We start from the raw sequence: 24,803 nt of genomic DNA, 5'->3' as shown, positions 1-24,803 counted from the left end.
CGTCTGGGGAGCGGTGCACGGTGCACCAACCAGCCGGCGACACTCCCTCATCCTCAAACTGGACGGTGCAAGGTCTCCCCGGAACTCCCACAGCCGTAGCGGCTGTCAACGTTTTAACATTGGGTTTCGGTCCAATAATATGGAAAAAGACGGATGGAAATACTGATGACAGTCCGAAAGATCGCCTCGATTTGTACGATGGTACGGTATTTTTCTGTTTTTATACAATCCGTTCCTTCCTATGCGATGGTGTTCCCCTTGCAGCTAGCTAATTGGCGAATGCTAACAGGACATGACTGAGGTTTTCCAGAAAGTTGTCTCGTTATCCAGCTAGCTAACGTACCTAGCTAGAGCTCTAGAGAGAAACAAAACCATTTTAATAAATAGTTGGCTGTAAATTGATACATTTTAGAGTTGTTGAATTTCAAGAGGGCAAAGTATCACCACCGATTGAATAACCAGTTTATTTAGGATCACTAGACTACACGGACTTGTTTTGAAGTGAAGCTGGATGAACAAGTATCTAGTTAAGCTAACAAGCTAGCTAACGTTAGCCTAGCCACGAGATGACGCTAGCTACTTATCAATAATACAAAGTTGTCTTGACAGTTACTTGGCGAACTGCGTAGCTTTCTCAGTCATCGTAGGCGTTTTTATTTGATCAAATCGTCTATAACCTAGTTAGCTACTAGTAACGTTAGTGAAATCATATTGCTCAACCTTTCAACTTCAACTAACTAAATTGTAGATGGCCGGCTAGCTACTATTGGACATATGCTTGCCAACAACATTCCTCTGGCTAGTTAACAAGATTTTAGTAACATAGCTAGTTAACTAACGTTTGCTGAGTTCAACAAGTTAGCTGTGAAAAGGCAGCAATGCAACGTTGCAGAGGTCAGAGGGAGTTAAAGGCGCTGCGCGGTCTATCTGGCATTGGCTGTGCAGTATTTACTGTGATTAGGGCATTCGTGTTTCTTGCACTTCTCAGAGCTGTTGTGAAGGAAGTTGACATGGAAGTGAGTTTGTGTTTTATACAGGACCTCCCGCCCCCATCTACGGTCAACCAGTCAGCTTGTCACGTCAATGTGGAACTATACTGAGCCCTCCCCATGGTTGCACAATTTTTTTTAGAGGCGCAATGCGATGCGGTACAGCGCTCAAATTGGCATCTGTGTGCCTCTGGAGGCTTCGGAATTGCTGCTCCGACCACCTCACAGATCAAGTATAAATTGTCTCTTATATCAACCTGAGCGGCGGTGCACTGGGATATGGCCCGTGACGTGAACGGCCAAAAGCGATGAGGGAGGAGCGTCCATCTCAAATAGAACAGTAATCTGCTCTGCTGGGTCATGTTGTCAACAATGCAGCATGGTACATCATTCAGAAACATGCTAAATCAATATTCCATCAAATGTGTTCGAATTTTCAAACTACACTGATAAAAAATTAAAGCAACATGCAACAATTTCGAGGAGTTTACTGAGTTACAGTTCATATAAGGAAATAAGTCCATTGAAATACATTTATTGGGCTCTAATTTATGGATATCACATGACTGGGAATAAAGATTTTTTATTTATTTCACCAGGTAGGCCAGTTGAGAACAAGTTCTCATTTACAACTGCGACCTGACCAAGATAAAGCAAAGCAGTGCGACACAAACAACACAGAGTTACACATGGAATTAACAAACGTACATTCAATAACACAATAGAAAAATCTGTATACAATGTGCAAATGAAGCAAGGAGGTTAGGTAATAAATAGGCCAATTGTGGCAAAGTAATTACAATTTAGCAATTTCTATTGGAGTGATATGTGCAGATAAGGATGTGCAAGTAGAAATACTGGTGTGCAAAAGAGCAGAAAAACAAAAACATATGGGGATGAGGTAGGTAGTTGGTTGGATTGGCTATTTACAGATGGGCTGTGTAAAGCTGCAGCGATTGGTAAGCTGCTCTGACAGCTGATGCTTGATGTTAGTGAGGGAGATATGTCTCCAACTTCAGTGATTTTTGCAATTCTTTCCAGTCATTGGCAGCAGAGAACTGGAAGGAAAGGCAGCCAAAGGAGGTGTTGGCTTTGGAGATGACCAGTGAGATATACCTGCTGGAGCTCGTGCTACTGGTGGGTGTTGCTATAGTGACCAGTGAGCTGAGATAAGGCGACGCTTTACCTAGCAAAGACTTATAGATAACCTGGAGCCAGTGGGTTTGGCGACGAATATTTAGCAAGGACCAGCCAACGAGAGCATACAGGTCACAGTGGTGGGTAGTATATGGGGCTTTGGTGACAAAACGGATGGCACTGTGATAGACTGCATCCAATTTGCTAGTAGAGTGTTGGAGGCTATTTTGTAAATGACATCGCCGAAGTCAAGGATCGGTAGGATAGTCAGTTTTACAAGGGTATGTTTGGCAGCATGAGTGAAGGAGGCTTTGTTGCGAAATAGGAAGCCGATTCTAGATTTAACTTTGGATTGGAGATGCTTAATATGAGTCTGGAAGGAGAGTTTGCAGTCTAGCCAGACACCTAGGTATTTATAGTTGTCCACATATTCTAAGTCAGAACCGTCCAGTGTAGTGATGCTCGTCGGGCGGGCAGGTGCGGGCAGCGATCGGTTGAAGAGCATGCATTTCGTTTTACTAGCATTTAAGAGCAGTTGGAGGCCACGGTTGGTCACAGATACCTTTTTTTTTGGCGGTGAATTAATGGCACAGCTAAGGGCCTCAGGATCTCCTTACGGTATCTCTGTACATTCAAATTGCTGCTGAGAAAATGCAATTGTGTTTGTTGTCCATAGCTTATACCTATACCATAACCCCAGCACCACCACGCGTCACTCTGTTCATAACGTTGACATTAGAAAACCGCTCGCCCACACTACACCATACACGCTATCTGCCCGGTACAGTTAAAACCGGGATTCATCCGCAAAGAGCACACTTCTACAGCGTGCTCCATCGAAGGTGAGCATTTGCCCACTGAAGATGGTTACGACGCAGAACTGCAGTCAGGTGAAGACCCTGGTGAGGACGATGAGCTTCCCTGAGACGTTTTCTGACCGTTTGTGCAGTAACTCTTCGGTTGTGCAAATCCACAGTTTCATCAGCTGTCCGGGTGGCTGGTCTCAGATGATCCCACAGGTGAAGAAGCCGGATGTGGAGGTCCTGGGCTGGCGTGGTTCTATGTAGTCTGTGGTTATGAAGCCGGTTGGATGTACTGCCAAATTCTCAAAAACAACATTGGAGGCGGCTTATGGTAAAGAAATTAATGTTAAATTCTCTGGCAACAGCTCTGATAGACATTCCGGCAGTCAGTATGCCAATTGCTCGCTCCCTCAACTTGAGACATCTATGGCATTGTGTTGTGTGACAAAACTGCACATTTTAGAGTGGCCTTTTATTGTACCCAGCACAAGGTGCACCTGTGTAATGATCATGCCGTTTAATCAGCTTCTTGATATGTCACACATGTTAGATCGAGGGATTATTTTGGCAAAGAAGAAATGCTCACTAACAGGGATGTAAACAGATTTGTGCACAATTTGAGAAGCTTTTTGTGCGTATGGAACATTTCTGGGATCTTTTATTTCAGCCCATGAAACACTTTACATGTTGCCTTTTTATATTTTTACTCAGTTTTTATCGGGAAGGCAGATGAAACATTTTTACGTTTGCGTGTGAACACTGAATCCTAATTACTCCACGTGATTAATATAGCCTAGGCTAGGTCACGTTGGTTTTGTGCCAACTTTGCTGTCGGCCAGAGCGGGGCAGCTGGCTCACGCCTGGGAGGCAGCCTGCTTCCAAAACCAATGGAATCACTTTTGACCCTGTGCAAACTCCTCCCATAGGTGTATCCAGGGCCAGAAAATCGAATCCCCTCAATGCTTGTTAGCTTGAGTTTAATTGGTTTACGTAGCTATCAGCTCGACTCTATGGAATGGCAGAATGCTGGTTGGCTGTATCTTTCTAGAATACCTGGAGAGACATTCCACACGAAATGCAACTCAACCAGTTTCCTCCCGTCTCTCTGTCTAAACATCAGTTGCCAGGCAACGAGACACCAGAGTGCCACCCTCTGTTTTATAATCACATTGTCAGGGCTTCCCACATTTGACAAACAAGTGACGGTTTGTTTATTTACATAGACTCCCATGTCACTGGCAAAGAAGTGCATTATCAGGGGACCGATTAAGTCAGAACTGTAATTTGGCTGAGAGGAATGAAGGATATCAGGGAGAATTCTCCCACACAGCCTTTTTTATTTTTTATTTAGAGTGTGCGCTGAGGGGGTTAGCTAGCCGGTTTACCCCTGTGTGTGTGTGTGGCCTGTCGTCCGTCTGTCTCTGCATCTTCTACATCTGTTGTATCATATGGAATCATCACAGACAGACAGACCCCGATTATTTAGTCATTCAATCAGCTGTTGTATGATGATGCCATAGACTCGAGAGCATACTAATGCATGCATGGTACATGTGCAATGATCAATAAGTACTAGGGGAACCAACCACGGGGATAGATATCTGTTCCATTATGACATCAGAACGCTGTCACAGTCTAGTAGTCCATCTATCTCTCTATGGGACCACACCTTCTGACCCAACATGATACTGTACTAGTGGAGGCCCAGGCAGATGGTGCACTTCATACCCTGTAAAAGCATTACATAATTGTTGTGAAATATTGTTGCACATCGCAAAGATAACTTAGGGGGTCAAATGGGGCCGGGATACACTTGAGCTGTTTGTAGCACTGGCCAAAGAGGATGTACCTAGGCTACGCCCCAGTATACTAGCATACTATGTTCAATCCAAGCATACTAACTTCTTAGATGTGCCATACTCAGGGGTCAGATAGCCTAGTTAGATTCACCTGTTGTCCCAATATGCATACTTAATAGCCTATAATGCTTGTAAAGATTCCATGAATGCTATACAGTTTGTGTGGATTTTGGGATGCTTGGCCTGCCTAGAATACGGCCTGGATCACGGCGTCTGCTTGGCCGGCCTGGATCACGGCGTCTGCTTGGCCGCCCTGGATCACGGCGTCTGCTTGGCCGCCCTGGATCACGGCGTCTGCTTGGCCGGCCTGGATCACGGCGTCTGCTTGGCCGGCCTGTATCACGGCGTCTGCTTGCTAAATGGCTAAAATCAATGTACATGTAATACTTACTTTCTCTTCCAGGGCGCCAATGCCTCTGCTTTGGAGAAGGAGATTGGACCAGAACAGTTTCCCGTTAATGAACACTACTTTGGATTGGTCAACGTAAGTACCAACACAACAAGATTAACAATAGCTATTGGTCAAAGTTTCCCAGCATGCACTTGCACCTACACAATCATGGTAACACTTTTGCCAACAATCATAACACAAGACTTACCACGTGCTTTCTCTCTCTTCCTCTTTCCTCTGCCTCTCTTCCTCTCCCCCAGTTTGGGAACACCTGCTACTGTAACTCGGTGCTGCAGGCCCTCTACTTCTGCCGTCCGTTCAGGGAGAAGGTCTTGGCCTACAAGGTCCAGCCCAGACGTAAAGAGTCACTGCTCACCTGTCTTTCTGACCTCTTCAACAGGTAAAGGGAGAGAATATTCTGAACTCTCAGCTCTGCTCCTATCCTCTTGTGTGAACACATTTTAAAGGGTGCTTGGAACCAAAAATAGATAACTGGGGAAAAGGCCAGCACTCACTTGGATATAAGATGCAATACATCTTTTGCAGCATCGCCACACAGAAGAAGAAGGTGGGAGTCATCCCTCCCAAGAAGTTCATCTCACGTCTGAGGAAAGAAAATGGTGAGAGGGGGATTGGAGGGAGGGAGGAGTGATGGGGGAGAATAATGTATCTATAAGGAAAGTGTATTAACTGACACGGTTCAGAACTCTTCCTCCTTCATCACTCCCTCCAGAGCTGTTTGACAACTACATGCAACAGGATGCCCACGAGTTCCTCAACTACCTCCTCAACACTATCGCTGACCTGCTGCAGGAGGAGGAGAAGAGCCAGGAGAGACAGCAGAATGGAAAACTGTTACAGAACGGAGGAGGAGGAGGAGTTGGGGGCAGCAGCGGGACGGGAGGAGGACAGGGTGAGGAGGGGGAGAAGACACAGCAGACCTGGGTCCACGAGATCTTCCAGGGAACCCTAACAAACGAGACGCGCTGCCTCAACTGTGAAGCTGTAAGTGGAGGGAGATCCAAGATGGAGACTGTTAATAGGGTGATGAATGGGGCAGGGAGCTGTAATGGAGGCCAGGCTATGCCAGTTTCCAAATACTATACTGTGATGGGGAGATCCAAGATGGAGACTGGTATTGCATTTGAAATAAAGGAAATGAATAGCCCCAGAAGCTCTAATGGATGTCTGCCTATGCCAGATTTCGAATACTTTTAATGGGAGGAGAGCCAAAATGGAGACGGTTATTGGATTTGAAATGCTGGAAATCAATGGGGCCAGGAGCTGTTTCCTGATACTGTACCCTGTTTAGAGTTAATGTAACCAGTGTCCTGCCTGTGTCCAGGTGAGCAGTAAAGACGAAGACTTCCTGGACCTGTCTGTAGATGTTGAGCAGAACACCTCCATCACACACTGTCTCAGGTAGGTGTGTGTGTGAGAGAGTGTGTTGGCTGCCTCAGTGTTCATACATCAGTCAGTTTGACAGGCACGCTCAGAGGTCTGACACACTGATATGACTTCTACCCTCCTGTCTCTCTTCTTTTTCTCTGTGTGAGACCTGGACCAAACAGTTGTGTTGAATTGGAGAAAGTGTTAGTGAAAATCGTTACTCCGTGTGTGAGGTCACTGTTTCCTCTCTCCACAGGGGTTTCAGCAACACAGAGACACTATGTAGTGAATACAAGTACTACTGTGAACAGTGTCGGAGTAAACAGGAAGCACAGAAAAGGTGAGCTGGCTGGTCTAAAAATGGATTTAGACAGCAGGTGGATTTGACATAGATGATGACGAAGGCCTGGAGTTTTCCATGGTGGTAAATACAGGCTGACACTACAAAAATGGCCGCTGTTGTTGCTCGGAGAAATGGTCTGTTTTGAAAAGTGCATTATGTTTTTTTACTTTGATGCTGCAGAGTGAGTCGTGTAGTTAGTCTGACTACAACTCTGTATACCAACTGGCTGATGTACTAACTGTGGCTTGGCCTGGTACGTGTTCAGATGTTAAGTGGACTTGATCATCTCTGTTAGTGTATTTTATTAGGATCTCCATTAGTTGTTGTGAAAGCAGCAGCTGCTCTTCCTGGGGTCCACTAGAAACATGACACAACACAGAGCATTAATAGACAAGAACAGCTCAAGGACAGAACTGCATATGTTTGAAACCGTCTCACAGCCTACATATCAATACATGCACACAAGCCATCTAGGTCAAATAAGGGAGAGGCGTGTGAGGGGTGCTGTGCATCTTGGGTTGAATACTTAAACACTCCGACTAAGGGCCCCATACATCCCAGCCCAGGCCTCTACTCCCCCCTAAAAAAGCCCACTTAATTTGGGCGGTGCAGGAATGGAAAGGCTGCAGTACCTAAAGCAGTGTACAGCGTCAGCTGCGCCCATTGCCCAGATGCAGACCGGGGTACAGAAATATAAAAGGAAAGGAAGAGAAATATTCACACTGAAAACGCACAACATCAGAGCAGTTTCCTGCTGCATCGCCTTCCTGTCGTAACGTACGAATGTATATAGAAATAGGATGCATGTGATGATCCTGGTGATACATCTGAAGACGTTTAAACCCCAACATTAACACATACTATATTTTATATTTGAGTCATTTAGCAGATGCTCTTATCCAGACTTACAGGAGCAATTAGGGTCAAGTGTCTTGCTCAAGGGCACATCAGCAGATTTTTCATGTAGTTTGCTCTTGGCATTCGAACCGGCAACCTTTCGGTTTCTGGCCCAACACTCTTAACCGCTAAGCTAGCTGCCCTACTAACGCTAACACTGTTGATGGTTGTTGTTGTCAGGATGCGTGTGAAGAAGCTGCCTATGATCCTGGCCTTACATCTGAAGAGGTTTAAATACATGGACCAGCTGCAGCGCTACACCAAGCTGTCCTATCGCGTCGTCTTCCCTCTGGAGCTCCGCCTCTTCAACACCTCAGGAGACGCCACCAACCCCGACCGCATGTACGATCTGGTCGCCGTGGTCGTCCACTGTGGAAGGTAAAGAGTGTGTGTGTGTGTGTGTGTCTCTCTCTCTCTGGTAACTTGAACAGACGCATACGCACAGATTGATAGACATGGACAGTCTTTTGTGATAACTCTAATGGGTATGTCTGTTCCTCTCTGTCTGCAGTGGTCCACGCCCTGGTCATTAACCCCTGTCCAAAATGTGTACAGTGCCTTCAGAAAGTATTCATACCCCTTGACTTATTCCACATTTTTGTTGTTACAGCCTGAATTCAAAACGGATTATATATATTTTTTAAATCTCACCCATCTACACACTATACCCCATAATGACCACACTATACCCCATAATGACCACACTATACCCCATAATGACAACACTATACCCCATAATGACCACACTATACCCCATAATGACCACACTATACCCCATAATGACAACACTATACCCCATAATGACCACACTATACCCCATAATGACAACACTATACCCCATAATGACAACACTATACCCCATAATGACAACACTATACCCCATAATGACAACACTATACCCCATAATGACAACACTATACCCCATAATGACCACACTATACCCCATAATGACCACACTATACCCCATAATGACAACACTATACCCCATAATGACCACACTATACCCCATAATGACCACACTATACCCCATAATGACAACACTATACCCCATAATGACAACACTATACCCCATAATGACAACACTATACCCCATAATGACAACACTATACCCCATAATGACAACACTATACCCCATAATGACAACACTATACCCCATAATGACAACACTATACCCCATAATGACAACACTATACCCCATAATGACAACACTATACCCCATAATGACAACACTATACCCCATAATGACAACACTATACCCCATAATGACAACACTATACCCCATAATGACAACACTATACCCCATAATGACAACACTATACCCCATAATGACCACACTATACCCCATAATGACACACTATACCCCATAATGACAACACTATACCCCATAATGACAACACTATACCCCATAATGACAACACTATACCCCATAATGACAACACTATACCCCATAATGACAACACTATACCCCATAATGACAACACTATACCCCATAATGACCACACTATACCCCATAATGACAACACTATACCCCATAATGACAACACTATACCCCATAATGACAACACTATACCCCATAATGACAACTATACCCCATAATGACAACACTATACCCCATAATGACAACACATACTATGACCCCTATAATGACAACACTATACCCCATAATGACAACACTATACCCCATAATGACAACACTATACCCCATAATGACAACACTATACCTATACCCCATAATGACAACACTATACCCCATAATGACAACACTATACCCCATAATGACAACACTATACCCCATAATGACAACACTATACCCCATAATGACAACACTATACCCCATAATGACAACACTATACCCCATAATGACAACACTATACCCCATAATGACAACACTATACCCCATAATGACAACACTATACCCCATAATGACAACACTATACCCCATAATGACAACACTATACCCCATAATGACAACACTATACCCCATAATGACAACACTATACCCCATAATGACAACACTATACCCCATAATGACAACACTATACCCCATAATGACAACACTATACCCCATAATGACAACACTATACCCCATAATGACAACACTATACCCCATAATGACAACACTATACCCCATAATGACAACACTATACCCCATAATGACAACACTATACCCCATAATGACAACACTATACCCCATAATGACAACACTATACCCCATAATGACAACACTATACCCCATAATGACAACACTATACCCCATAATGACAACACTATACCCCATAATGACAACACTATACCCCATAATGACAACACTATACCCCATAATGACAACACTATACCCCATAATGAACACTATACCCCATAATGACAACACTATACCCCATAATGACAACACTATACCCCATAATGACACACTATACCCCATAATGACAACACTATACCCCATAATGACAACACTATACCCCATAATGACAACACTATACCCCATAATGACAACACTATACCCCATAATGACCACACTATACCCCATAATGACAACACTATACCCCATAATGACCACACTATACCCCATAATGACAACACTATACCCCATAATGACAACACTATACCCCATAATGACAACACTATACCCCATAATGACAACACTATACCCCATAATGACAACACTATACCCCATAATGACAACACTATACCCCATAATGACCACACTATACCCCATAATGACAACACTATACCCCATAATGACCACACTATACCCCATAATGACAACACTATACCCCATAATGACAACACTATACCCCATAATGACAACACTATACCCCATAATGACAACACTATACCCCATAATGACAACACTATACCCCATAATGACAACACTATACCCCATAATGACCACACTATACCCCATAATGACAACACTATACCCCATAATGACAACACTATACCCCATAATGACAACACTATACCCCATAATGACAACACTATACCCCATAATGACATAATGACAACACTATACCCCATAATGACAACACTATACCCCATAATGACAACACTATACCCCATAATGACAACACTATACCCCATAATGACAACACTATACCCCATAATGACAACACTATACCCCATAATGACAACACTATACCCCATAATGACAACACTATACCCCATAATGACAACACTATACCCCATAATGACAACACTATACCCCATAATGACAACACTATACCCCATAATGACAACACTATACCCCATAATGACAACACTATACCCCATAATGACAACACTATACCCCATAATGACAACACTATACCCCATAATGACAACACTATACCCCATAATGACAACACTATACCCCATAATGACAACACTATACCCCATAATGACAACACTATACCCCATAATGACAACACTATACCCCATAATGACAACACTATACCCCATAATGACACACTATACCCCATAATGACAACACTATACCCCATAATGACAACACTATACCCCCCCATATAATGACAACACTATACCCCATAATGACAACACTATACCCCATAATGACAACACTATACCCCATAATGACAACACTATACCCCATAATGACCACACTATACCCCATAATGACAACACTATACCCCATAATGACAACACTATACCCCATAATGACAACACTATACCCCATAATGACAACACTATACCCCATAATGACAACACTATACCCCATAATGACAACACTATACCCCATAATGACAACACTATACCCCATAATGACAACACTATACCCCATAATGACAACACTATACCCCATAATGACAACACTATACCCCATAATGACAACACTATACCCCATAATGACAACACTATACCCCATAATGACAACACTATACCCCATAATGACAACACTATACCCCATAATGACAACACTGACAACACTATACCCCATAATGACAACACTATACCCCATAATGACAACACTATACCCCATAATGACAACACTATACCCCATAATGACAACACTATACCCCATAATGACAACACTATACCCCATAATGACAACACTATACCCCATAATGACAACACTATACCCCATAATGACAACACTATACCCCATAATGACAACACTATACCCCATAATGACAACACTATACCCCATAATGACAACACTATACCCCATAATGACAACACTATACCCCATAATGACAACACTATACCCCATAATGACAACACTATACCCCATAATGACAACACTATACCCCATAATGACAACACTATACCCCATAATGACAACACTATACCCCATAATGACAACACTATACCCCATAATGACAACACTATACCCCATAATGACAACACTATACCCCATAATGACAACACTATACCCCATAATGACAACACTATACCCCATAATGACAACACTATACCCCATAATGACAACACTATACCCCATAATGACAACACTATACCCCATAATGACAACACTATACCCCATAATGACAACACTATACCCCATAATGACAACACTATACCCCATAATGACAACACTATACCCCATAATGACAACACTATACCCTATACCCATAATGACAACACTATACCCCATAATGACAACACTATACCCCATAATGACCACACTATACCCCATAATGACAACACTATACCCCATAATGACAACACTATACCCCATAATGACCACACTATACCCCATAATGACAACACTATACCCCATAATGACAACACTATACCCCATAATGACCACACTATACCCCATAATGACAACACTATACCCCATAATGACAACACTATACCCCATAATGACCACACTATACCCCATAATGACAACACTATACCCCATAATGACAACACTATACCCCATAATGACAACACTATACCCCATAATGACAACACTATACCCCATAATGACAACACTATACCCCATAATGACAACACTATACCCCATAATGACAACACTATACCCCATAATGACCACTATACCCCATAATGACAACACTATACCCCATAATGACAACACTATACCCCATAATGACCACACTATACCCCATAATGACAACACATACCCCATAATGACAACACTATACCCCATAATGACCACACTATACCCCATAATGACAACACTATACCCCATAATGACCCACTATACCCCATAATGACAACACTATACCCCATAATGACAACACTATACCCCATAATGACAACACTATACCCCATAATGACAACACTATACCCCATAATGACAACACTATACCCCATAATGACAACACTATACCCCATAATGACCACACTATACCCCATAATGACAACACTATACCCCATAATGACTATACCCCATAATGACAACACTATACCCCATAATGACAACACTATACCCCATAATGACAACACTATACCCCATAATGACAACACTATACCCCATAATGACAACACTATACCCCATAATGACAACACTATACCCCATAATGACAACACTATACCCCATAATGACAACACTATACCCCATAATGACTATACCCCATAATGACAACACTATACCCCATAATGACAACACTATACCCCATAATGACAACACTATACCCCATAATGACAACACTATACCCCATAATGACAACACTATACCCCATAATGACAACACTATACCCCATAATGACAACACTATACCCCATAATGACAACACTATACCCCATAATGACAACACTATACCCCATAATGACAACACTATACCCCATAATGACAACACTATACCCCATAATGACAACACTATACCCCATAATGACACACTATACCCCATAATGACAACACTATACCCCATAATGACAACACTATACCCCATAATGACAACACTATACCCCATAATGACAACACTATACCCCATAATGACAACACTATACCCCATAATGACCACACTATACCCCATAATGACAACACTATACCCCATAATGACCACACTATACCCCATAATGACAACACTATACCCCATAATGACAACACTATACCCCATAATGACAAAAAGAAACCATGTTATTAGAAATAAAATACAGAAATATCTCCTACGTTTTCATAAGAGTCAATACATGTTAGAATCACCTTTGGCAGTGATTCCAGCTGTGAGTCTTTCTGAGTAAGTCTCTAAGAGTCATTACAGCTGTGAGTCTTTCTGAGTAAGTCTCTAAGAGTCATTCCAGCTGTGGGTCTTTCTGAGTAAGTCTCTAAGAGTCATTACAGCTGTGAGTCTTTCTGGGTAAGTCTCTAAGAGTCATTACAGCTGTGGGTCTTTCTGAGTAAGTCTCTAAGAGTCATTCCAGCTGTGAGTCTTTCTGTAAGTCTCTTCATTCCAGCTGTGAGTCTTTCTGAGTAAGTCTCTAAGAGTCATTACAGCTGTGAGTCTTTCTGGGTAAGTCTCTAAGAGTCATTACAGCTGTGAGTCTTTCTGGGTAAATATCTAAGAGTCATTACAGCTGTGAGTCTCTAAGAGTCATTGCAGCTGTGAGTCTTTCTGGGTAAGTCTCTAAGAGTCATTCCAGCTGTGAGTCTTTCTGAGTAAGTCTCTAAGAGTCATTACAGCTGTGAGTCTTTCTGGGTAAGTCTCTAAGAGTCATTACAGCTGTGAGTCTTTCTGGGTAAGTCTCTAAGAGTCATTACAGCTGTGAGTCTTTCTGGGTAAGTCTCTAAGAGTCATTACAGCTGTGGGTCTTTCTGGGTAAGTTTCTAAGAGTCATTACAGCTGTGGGTCTTTCTGGGTAAGTCTCTAAGAGTCATTACAGCTGTGGGTCTTTCTGTGTAAGTTTCTAAGAGTCATTACAGCTGTGGGTCTTTCTGAGTAAGTCTCTAAGAGTCATTACAGCTGTGAGTCTTTCTGGGTAAGTCTCTAAGAGTCATTACAGCTGTGAGTCTTTCTGGGTAAGTCTCTAAGAGTCATTACAGCTGTGAGTCTTTCTGGGTAAGTCTCTAAGAGTCATTACAGCTGTGAGTCTTTCTGGGTAAGTCTCTAAGAGTCATTACAGCTGTGAGTCTTTCTGGGTAAGTCTCTAAGAGTCATTACAGCTGTGAGTCTTTCTGGGTAAGTCTCTAAGAGCTTTCCACACCTGGATTATACAATATTTGCCCATTTATTATTTTAACATTCTTCATCATCTGTCGAGTTGGTTGTTGATTATAACACATTGTATTCAGGGCATACAATGTATTTGTTTGTCAATTTTTTTTGTAGTATCAATCAATCAAATGTATTTATAAAGCCCTTCGTACATCAGCTGATATATCAAAGTGCTGTACAGAAACCCAGCCTAAAACCCCAAACAGCAAGCAATGCAGGTGTAGAAGCATGGTGGCTAGGGAAAACTCCCTAGAAAGTCTGGAACCTAGGAAGAAACCTAGAGAGGAACCAGGCTATGTGGGGTGGCCAGTCCTCTTCTGGCTGTGCCGGGTGGCGATTATAACAGAATATGGCAAAGATGTTCAAATGTTCATAGATGACCAGCATGGTCAAATAATAATAATCACAGTGGTTGTAGAGGGTGCAACAGATCCGCACCTCAGGAGTAAATGTCAGTTGGCTTTTCATAGCCAATCATTCAGAGTATCTCTACCGCTCCTGCTGTCTCTATAGAGTTGAAAACAACAGGTCTGGGACAGGTAGCACGTCCGGTGAACAGGTCAGGGTTCCATAGCCTCAGCATTACTTTAGTGCCTTATTGCAAACAGGATGCATGTTTTGGAATATTTTTATTCTGTACAGGCTTCACTCTGTCATTTAGGTCAGTATTGTGGAGTAACTACAATGTTGTTGATCCATCCTCAGTGTTCTCCTGTCACCATTAAACTCTGTAAGTGTTTTAAAGTCACCATTGGCCTCATGGTGAAACCCCTGAGTGGTTTATTAAGGACTCCTGTATCCTTGTTGTAACTGGGTGTATTGATACACAACTGGAGTTAATAACTTAATACTCAAAGGGATATTCAATGTCAGTTTTTTACATTTATTTTAATTTATTTGTAATCTACCAATGGGTGTCCTTTTGCGAGGCAGTGTAAAGTCTCCCTGGTCTTTATGGTTGAATCTGTGTTTGAAATTCACTGCTCGACTGAGGGACCTTATATATTATTGGTAATTGTATGTGTGTGGGGTACAGAGATGAGGTAGTCATTCAAAAAATCATGTTAAACACTTGCAATTTATGTGACTTGTTAAGCTAATTTCACTACTTAAGTTATTTAGGCTTGCCATTACAAAGGAGTTGAATACTTGACTCGATACATTTCAATTTTCATTTGTTATTAATTTGTAAACATAAAAACAAAACAAAAATCCACTGACATTGTTTGTAGGCCAGTGACACAATCTCAATTGAATGAGTTTTAAATTCAGGAACGTAAAATGTGGGGAAAGTCTAGGAGTGTGAATACTTTCCTCTCTCTGTCCACAGTGGTCCAAACCGTGGTCATTACATCACCATAGTGAAGAGTCATGGGTTCTGGCTCCTGTTTGATGATGACATCGTAGAGGTAAGGAGGGATTGACCTCTTCAATATCTCTCTCCCACCCTCTATTTCTATACCTCTTCTCTTCCTCTCCTCTCTCTTCCTCTCCTCTCTCTTCCTCTCTTCCTCTCCTCTCTCTTCCTCTCCTCTCTCTCTCTCTCTCTCTCTCTCTCTCTCTCTCTCTCTCTCTCTCTCTCTCTCTCTCTCTCTCTCTCTCTCCTCTTCCTCTCTCTCTCCTCTTCCTCTCTCTCTCTCTTCCTCTCTCTCTCTCTTTCTCTCCTCTCTCTCTCCTCTTTCTCTCCTCTTTCTCTCCTCTTCCTCTTCCTCTCTCTCTCTCTCTCTCTCTCTCTCTCCTCTTTCTCTCCTCTCTCTCTCTCTCTTCCTCTCTCTCTCCTCTTCCTCTCTCTCTCCTCTTCCTCTCTCTCTCTCCTCTCTCTCTCTCTCTCTCTCCTCTCTCTCTCTCTCTCTCTCTCTCTCTCTCTCTCCTCTCTCTCTCTCTCTCTCCTCTTCCTCTCTCTCTCTCTCCTCTTCCTCTCTCTCTCTCTCTCCTCTCTCTCTCTCTCTTCCTCTCTCTCTCTCTCTCCTCTCTCTCTCCTCTCTCTCTCTCTTCCTCTCTCTCTCTCTCTCTCTCTCTCTCTCTCTCTCTCTCTCTCTCTCTCTCTCTCTCTCCTCTCCTCTCTCTCTCTCTCTCTCTCTCTCTCTCTCTCTCTCTCTCTCTCTCTCTCTCTCTCTCTCTCCTCTCTCCTTCTATCTTCTTCAGTCTAATATTAGTCTATAGTACACCCATGTATCACTCAAACTGGGTTCTCAAATTATGGTTTAACACTAAAAGCACAGATGATGTATTTTGGACATCATTTGCATTTTAAAAATTGTAATATCTCTGCTATTTGTTGTTGTCATGTCCCCCTCGGTCCTTGACTTCCTAAATAAGTCTTTAACAAACTAACGTTGGTTTTATATCACAAACTGCAGTTTTAGGATGACATGTCACCCCCCTACATGTCACCCCCCTACATGTCACCCCCCTACAATTCCCTCAGCCGACAGTTGGCTGCATCTGACAATGGCCCATCGAAACTACAACATAACTCTATCGAAACTAATTTCACACACACAATAATAGCTGTAGCCTTAAGACAATAATAAATTGACAATATTATCAATTGCCTTGTGAAGGGAGAGACTGCAGAGCAGTGTGGGTAATTGACAAAGAAAGGAATCTACTTTTTTCAAATGATCCTACAGAGGTTTGTGAATGGTCGTTTTCTATTGAAAAGTTGGATTCTAAGGTTTCATAAACGCCTACATTTGTCAAACGACTCTTAAAATTGAGCAGATCGGCTCCATTTCAAAATATCACTTTTGTCGAATAACCGCAATTCCTTGCGTTCCATACTTGAGCTCTCATGGCACCATATTTATTTTTATTTTTTTATTTTACCTTTATTTTACGAGGCAAGTCAGTTAAGGACAAATTCTTATTTTCAATGACGGCCTAGGAACAGTGGGTTAACTGCCTGTTCAGGGGCAGAACGACAGATTTGTACCTTGTCAGCTCGGGGATTTGAACTTGCAACCTTCCATTTACTAGTCCAACGCTCTAACCACGGTCTAGGCACTGCATCTCAGTACTCGCGGCGTCACTACTGACCCTGGTTCGATTCCAGGCTGTATCACATCCGGCTGTGATTGGGAGTCCCATAGGGTGGCGTCGTTAGGGTTTGGTTGGGGCAGGCCGTCATTGTAAATAAGGATTTGTTCTTAACTGACTTGCGTAGTTAAATAAAACAAAATAATTAATGAATTTCTTTGTGCTGGTGTAGAACACTGAAATGTCCCCCCCCCCTCATTTCTACATATAGCCTATTATAACAAACTATTGAAATTGCTATTGTGTTCTTTGAAATGTGTTTCGTATTCTATTGTTACCTAAGACCTTCATAAGCACAACCAAATGATGATTATTACGACAGCCTATATTGAATGTATTTATTAGGCCGTTAGAATGTTGACGCCCCAAAGGCTTAAACTGGGAGGCCTTGAGGCCATTCTGGTGTTAAAGATGGGGTCTGTCGGAGGCTAGCGAAACGCAGCGGTGAAATAAACTGTTGTTTTTACGGATCGGCCAAGGCAGTAACTGTCTCTGCAGGCGCCTCCGATAATGATGTGTTGTCAACAACTGACACGATTCATCACTTTCACACTCCTAGTGTAAACCATTTAGATCTCAGATTCTACTAACTCATTCCCAGCATCCATACAGACCCATCAGGTATTCCAGGCTGCAGTACCCCCCCCCCCAACTTTCTACCAGACCTGGGTTCAAGTACTATTTGCAATCGTTTCAAATACTTTATCTGGGCTGAATATGCTTGCCTGGCACAATGGAACCAATTAAATGCTCTCAAGGAGTGCAAATCCTACCCATCTGGCACTCCAAGCCAGAGAAAACGCTAGAAGTATTTGTTAGATTTTTGCTCCCAGTGGTGTGTCTGGAATGCCGTGCTCCTGCTCTGGTCGACCCAGATAGATCCTGGTGGCTGTGGGAATAATGGAGAATTTTAGGGAGCGGGAGAGACGCTTGGAATAGCATGAGACTGGGAATAGCAGTTTTAGATGAGTTAGTAGAGGATTGTGGGAGAGAAGGGTTAAGGTGTGTGACGGGCTGTAGGGGTTGTGTGTATGGTAGTCTCTGTCTCTCACACAGTCATAGCACAGGATGAACTACTTCACCCCCTGTAGAAAGTGAAGCAGACCTACTCTGTGTCTGTTGAAAGGCTTTCATCCCACGTCAAATTGTAAGAAGTCCACGTAGAGCCATGTACACTGATAGTGTTCAGACCCCTTTTATACATTTTATGTTGGTCTTATTCTACAATGTATTACATATTTTTCCATCTCATCCAGCTACACACAATACCCCATAATGACAAAGAGAAAACAGGTTTTTATAATTTTTTGGCTAATTTATTAAAAATAATTAACAAACCTTATTTACATAATTATTCCGACCCTTTGCAATGAGACTCAAAAAATTGAGCTCAGGTGCATCCTGTTTCCATTGGTTATCCTTGAGATGTTTCTACAACTTGATTGGAGTCCACCTGTAGTAAATTCAATTGATTGGACATGTTTTGGAAAGGCACACACCTGTCTGTATAAGGTCCCACAGTTGACTGAAAACCAAACGATGAGGTCGAAGGAATTGTCCATAGAGACAGGATTGTGTCAAGGCACAGATCTGGGGAAGGGTACCAAAAATTTCCTGCAGCATTGAAGGTCCCCAAGAATATAGTGGCCTCAATCATTCTTAAGTGGAAGAAGTTTGGAACCACCAAGACTCTTCCTAGAGTTGGCCGCCTGGCCAAACTGAGCAATCGGTGGAGAAGGGCCTTAGTCAGGGAGGTGACCAATGGTTACTCTGACAGAGGTCCAGAGTTCCTCTGTGGTGATGGTTGTTCTTCTGGAAGAAGGTTCTCCCATCTCTGCAGCACTTCACCAATCAGGCCTTTGTGGTAGGGCGGCCAGACGGAAGCCACTCCTCAGTAAAAGGCACATGGCAGCCCGCTTGGAGTTTGTCAAAAGGCACCTTAAGCACTGTGGTCTGATGAAGCCAAGATTGAACTCTTTGGTCTGAATGCCAAACGTCACGTCTGGCGGAAACCTGGCACCAAACAGTAGTTTATGGCTCTGTTTCAAATGTACCCACAGTGGTATGTTATAGCCATCGAGGGGCCTGCTTTTTCCATTCGGTGTAGATGCTTCCAATAGGCACAGCTCTAGGATCAGCATACTGGGTTTTCCCAGTGTAATCATTAGAGGGGAGAATTCAAAACTGATCGAAGATCAGTGTCTAGGAGTTTTTTCCACTATGGGAAAGAGTCGCATCTGAACAACTGGTGGACGTGCAGGATCTGGCTGAGTGATGGAGTTTCCGCTGGGCTTGGTAACATGTTAACTCCAAGACACTGGTCTCAGATCAGGGTTGGGTTTTCCCTTTAAATGGTTAAGGTTTAGTGTCAGTAGGCAGTTTTTATTTGTTATTTCTTGGGGGATGGTAAAATGTTTTCAGTGTAAACTGAAACCACTAAATCCAGATATCCAGATATTAAGTATGTAGAAAATATAATGGAGCTTTTATCGTTTTAAATAAGAATCTTTGAACTAACAATCACAAAAATAAAAACTAGACGGGAGAATCAAAAAATGTCATGGCATGCGTCCCCCGTTTAATTTCTGTTTGTCACTCGGATAAGAACGCTGCATAAGCCATACCAAAATGTGTAGAATTTCAGGAAATTAGCTTTAAAACAGCAACATTTTGTCTCTGCGGCTAAGAGGGCCACTAAAACCGTGCCATTGGCCACACCCCTACCACACCCCCCCTCACTAACTTTGCCACCACTACTGAAAAAAATCATAGGGGGAAATACTGCTAGATCTGTAGCTAAGGGGAAACTTGGAACGGGAGTGGATTGAATAGTAGACTTGCCTTCATTTTCTCTCCTCTTTCCCCTGTCTTTTTCCACTATTTCTCCTCCTCCCTCCCCCTCTTCTTTGTCATTTGGCTGGCACTGAAACTGGAGAGCTAGTAAACATTGTGACCTCACTACTCTAGGCCCACAATTGGTAGAAGCACGAGCTATTTATTTTCATTGAGGGTTGTATCCACACGTTTCACCTAGAGCTGGGACGGTGAACCGAAAATGTAAAAAAATGTGTTGCACTTTATAAAGTTGTCCGATTTATCGTTTATCGCATCAAGTTATCGCGATATGGATTTTTAGTCCATATCGCCCAGCCCTAGTTTTACCATCAACAGTATACTATTCTTAAAGAGTTCCAAAATGTGTCTGAGCAGTAACACAGAACACAGTAGAAAGACAGGGCTCTCTATAAACACGGGGCTCTCTATAAACACGGGGCTCTCTATAAACACGGGGCTCTCTATTAACACAGGGGCTCTCTATTAACACAGGGAAACACTCTATTAACACAGGGCTCTCTATTAACACAGGGCTCAGTATTAACACGGGGCTCTCTATTAACACGGGGCTCTCTATAAACACAGGGCTCTCTATTAACACAGGGGCTCTCTATTAACACAGGGGCTCTCTATAAACACGGGGCTCTCTATAAACACAGGGCTCTCTATTAACACAGGGCTCTCTATTAACACAGGGCTCTCTATTAACACAGGGCTCTCTATTAACACAGGGCTCTCTATCACAGAACACAGGGCTCTCTATTAACACAGGGCTCTCTATAAACACAGGGCTCTCTATAAACACAGGGCTCTCTATAAACACGGGGCTCTCTATAACACAGAACACAGTAGAAACACAGGGCTCTCTATAAACACAGGGCTCTCTATAAACACGGGGCTCTCTATAAACACAGGGCTCTCTATAAACACAGGGCTCTCTATAAACACAGGGCTCTCTATTAACACAGGGCTCTCTATTAACACAGGGGCTCTCTATTAACACGGGGCTCTATTAACACGGGGCTCTATTAACACGGGGCTCTATAAACACGGGGCTCTCTATAAACACGGGGCTCTCTATTAACACAGGGCTCTCTAAACACAGAACACAGTAGAAAGACAGGACTCTCTATTAACACGGGGCTCTATTAACACGGGGCTCTATTAAACACGGGGCTCTATAAACACGGGGCTCTCTATAACACAGAACACAGTAGAAACACGGGGCTCTCTATAAACACGGGGCTCTATTAACACGGGGCTCTATTAACACGGGGCTCTATTAACACGGGGCTCTATTAACACGGGGCTCTATTAACACGGGGCTCTATAACACACGGGGCTCTATAAACACGGGGCTCTCTAACACAGAACACAGTAGAAACACGGGGCTCTCTATAAACACGGGGCTCTCTATAAACACGGGGCTCTCTATAAACACGGGGCTCTCTATTAACACAGGGCTCTCTATTAACACAGGGCTCTCTATTAAACACGGGGCTCTCTATAAACACGGGGCTCTCTATAAACACGGGGCTCTCTATAAACACACAGGGGCTCTCTATAAACACAGGGCTCTCTATAAACACAGGGCTCTCTATAAACACAGGGGCTCTCTATAAACACGGGGCTCTCTATTAACACGGGGCTCTCTATAAACACAGGGCTCTCTATAAACACGGGGCTCTCTATAAACACGGGGCTCTCTATAAACACGGGGCTCTCTATAAACACAGGGCTCTCTATAAACACGGGGCTCTCTATTAACACGGGGCTCTCTATAAACACGGGGCTCTCTATAAACACGGGGCTCTCTATAAACACGGGGCTCTCTATAAACACGGGGCTCTCTATAAACACGGGGCTCTCTATAAACACGGGGCTCTCTATAAACACGGGGCTCTCTATAAACACGGGGCTCTCTATAAACACGGGGCTCTCTATAAACACAGGGCTCTCTTTAAACACGGGGCTCTGGAGAAAAGTGGTGACCTATATTCATGCTGAACTACAGAGCCTTCAGAAAGTATTCAGATCCCTTTTTCTACATTTTGTTACGTAACAGCCTTATTCTGGAATTGATTAAATTGATGGGGGGGGGGACTTATCTACACAATACCCCATAATGATAAAGCAAAAATAGTTTATTTAAAATGTAAAAAATTGGAATATCACCTTTGCATAAATCTTAACTCTTTACTCAGTACTTTGTTGAAGCACCTTTGGCAGTGATTACAGCCTTGAGTCTTCTTGGGTATGACGCTACAAGCTTGGCACACCTGTATTTGGGGAATTTCTCCCATTCTTCTCTGCAGATCCTCTGTCAGGTTGGATGGGGAGCGTTGCTGCACATGTCCTTTTGGAAAGTTCTCCCAACTCTGCAGCACTCCACCAATCAGGCCTTTATGGTAGAGTGGCCAGACGGAAGCCACTCTTCAGTAAAAGGCACATAACAGCCCACTTGGAGTTTGCCAAAAGGCACCTAAAGACTCTCAGACCAAGGAAACAAGATTCTCTGGTCGGATGAAACCAAGATTGAACTCTTTGGCCTGAATGCCAAGTGTCACGTCTGGAGGAAACCTGCCACCATCCCTATGGTGAAGCATAGTGGTGGCAGCATCATGCTGTGGGGATGTTTTTAGCGACAGGGACTGGGAGGCAAGTCAGGGTTGAGGCAAAGATGAACGGAGCAAAGTACAGAGACATCGTTGAAAACCGGTGAAGGTTCACCTTCCAACAGGACAACAACCCTAAGGATCCAGCCAAGACGACGCAGGAGTGGCTTTGGGACAAGTCTCTGAATGTTCTTGAGTGGCCCAGCCAGAGCCCGGACTTGAACCCAATCGAACGTCCCTGGAGAGACCTGAAAATAGCTGTACAGCAACACTCCCCATCCAACCTGACAGAGCTTGAGAGGATCTGCAGAGAAGAATGAGAGAATCAACCAAATGCAGGTGTTCCAAGCTTGTAGCGTCATACCCAAGAAGACTCGAGGCTGTAATCGCTACCAGGTGCTTCAAAAAAAGTACTGAGTAAAGGGTCTGAATACTTATGTTAATGTTATATTTCAGTATTGTTTTTATTTAAAAAAATAATAATACATTTGCAATAAAATAATGGCTTGTTTTTGCTTTGTCATTATTGTGTGTAGATTGATGATGATAAAATAAATGAATACATGTTAAAATAAGGGTGTCCCTTAACAAGATACAGGGCATTCAGAAAGTATACATGGTGAACTATATACAGGGCATTCAGAAAGTATATATGGTGAACTATATACAGGGCATTCAGAAAGTATATATATATGGTGAACTATATACAGGGCATTCAGAAAGTATATATGGTGAACTATATACAGGGCATTCAGAAAGTATATATGGTGAACTATATACAGGGCATTCAGAAAGTATATATGGTGAACTATATACAGGGCATTCAGAAAGTATATATATATGGTGAACTATATACAGGGCATTCAGAAAGTATATATGGTGAACTATATACAGGGCATTCAGAAAGTATATATATATGGTGAACTATATACAGGGCATTCAGAAAGTATATATATGGTGAACTATATACAGGGCATTCAGAAAGTATATATATATGGTGAACTATATACAGGGCATTCAGAAAGTATATATATATGGTGAACTATATACAGGGCATTCAGAAAGTATATATATGGTGAACTATATACAGGGCATTCAGAAAGTATATATATGGTGAACTATATACAGGGCATTCAGAAAGTACATATGGTGAATAATAGGTTATGTCTGTTGTCCTTTTCTAATCTTAAACTCCTCCCTCTTCTTACCTTCTTAAACCCCCTCCTTCTCTTTACCTTCTCCTCCTTTATAGAAAATCGACGCCCAGGCGATTGAGGAGTTCTACGGTCTAACGTCGGACATTTCCAAGAACTCTGAGTCCGGTTACATCCTGTTCTACCAGTCCCGGGACTGAACCAGCCAATGGGATTTGGACTCAGCATAGGGAGGGGCTTGGGCTACCACAGG

General features: G+C 42.9%; 1 protein-coding gene across 1 annotated transcript; it reads left to right on the top strand.

The window, feature by feature from the left end:
- The first annotated feature begins 22 nt into the window (after positions 1-22).
- On the top strand, positions 23-24,785 carry LOC112236588 (ubiquitin carboxyl-terminal hydrolase 12). The gene is made up of 10 exons (XM_024405186.2): positions 23-201; positions 5,192-5,272; positions 5,440-5,579; positions 5,726-5,799; positions 5,913-6,184; positions 6,525-6,601; positions 6,825-6,908; positions 7,989-8,186; positions 16,238-16,316; positions 24,649-24,785. The coding sequence occupies exons 1-10, from the start codon at positions 154-156 to the stop codon at positions 24,748-24,750; spliced, it is 1,155 nt and encodes a 384-aa protein (XP_024260954.1). The 5' UTR covers positions 23-153; the 3' UTR covers positions 24,751-24,785.
- Positions 24,786-24,803: the final 18 nt, after the last annotated feature.

This window comes from Oncorhynchus tshawytscha, linkage group LG10 (genome assembly GCF_018296145.1).
Source record: "Oncorhynchus tshawytscha isolate Ot180627B linkage group LG10, Otsh_v2.0, whole genome shotgun sequence".
In the NCBI taxonomy this organism is placed as follows: Eukaryota; Metazoa; Chordata; class Actinopteri; order Salmoniformes; family Salmonidae; genus Oncorhynchus; species Oncorhynchus tshawytscha.
The sequence above is the reverse complement of the archived record's forward strand: the minus strand, read 5'-3'. Positions and strand labels throughout refer to the sequence as shown.

Excerpts from the sequence above, each read along its gene's own strand:
- LOC112236588 (XM_024405186.2), top strand. The coding sequence starts at position 154 with ATGGAAATACTGATGACAGTCCGAAAGATCGCCTCGATTTGTACGATG. Across the intron at positions 5,580-5,725 it reads CTTTCTGACCTCTTCAACAG|CATCGCCACACAGAAGAAGA; the intron begins GTAAAGGGAGAG and ends CATCTTTTGCAG. Across the intron at positions 6,185-6,524 it reads GCTGCCTCAACTGTGAAGCT|GTGAGCAGTAAAGACGAAGA; the intron begins GTAAGTGGAGGG and ends GCCTGTGTCCAG.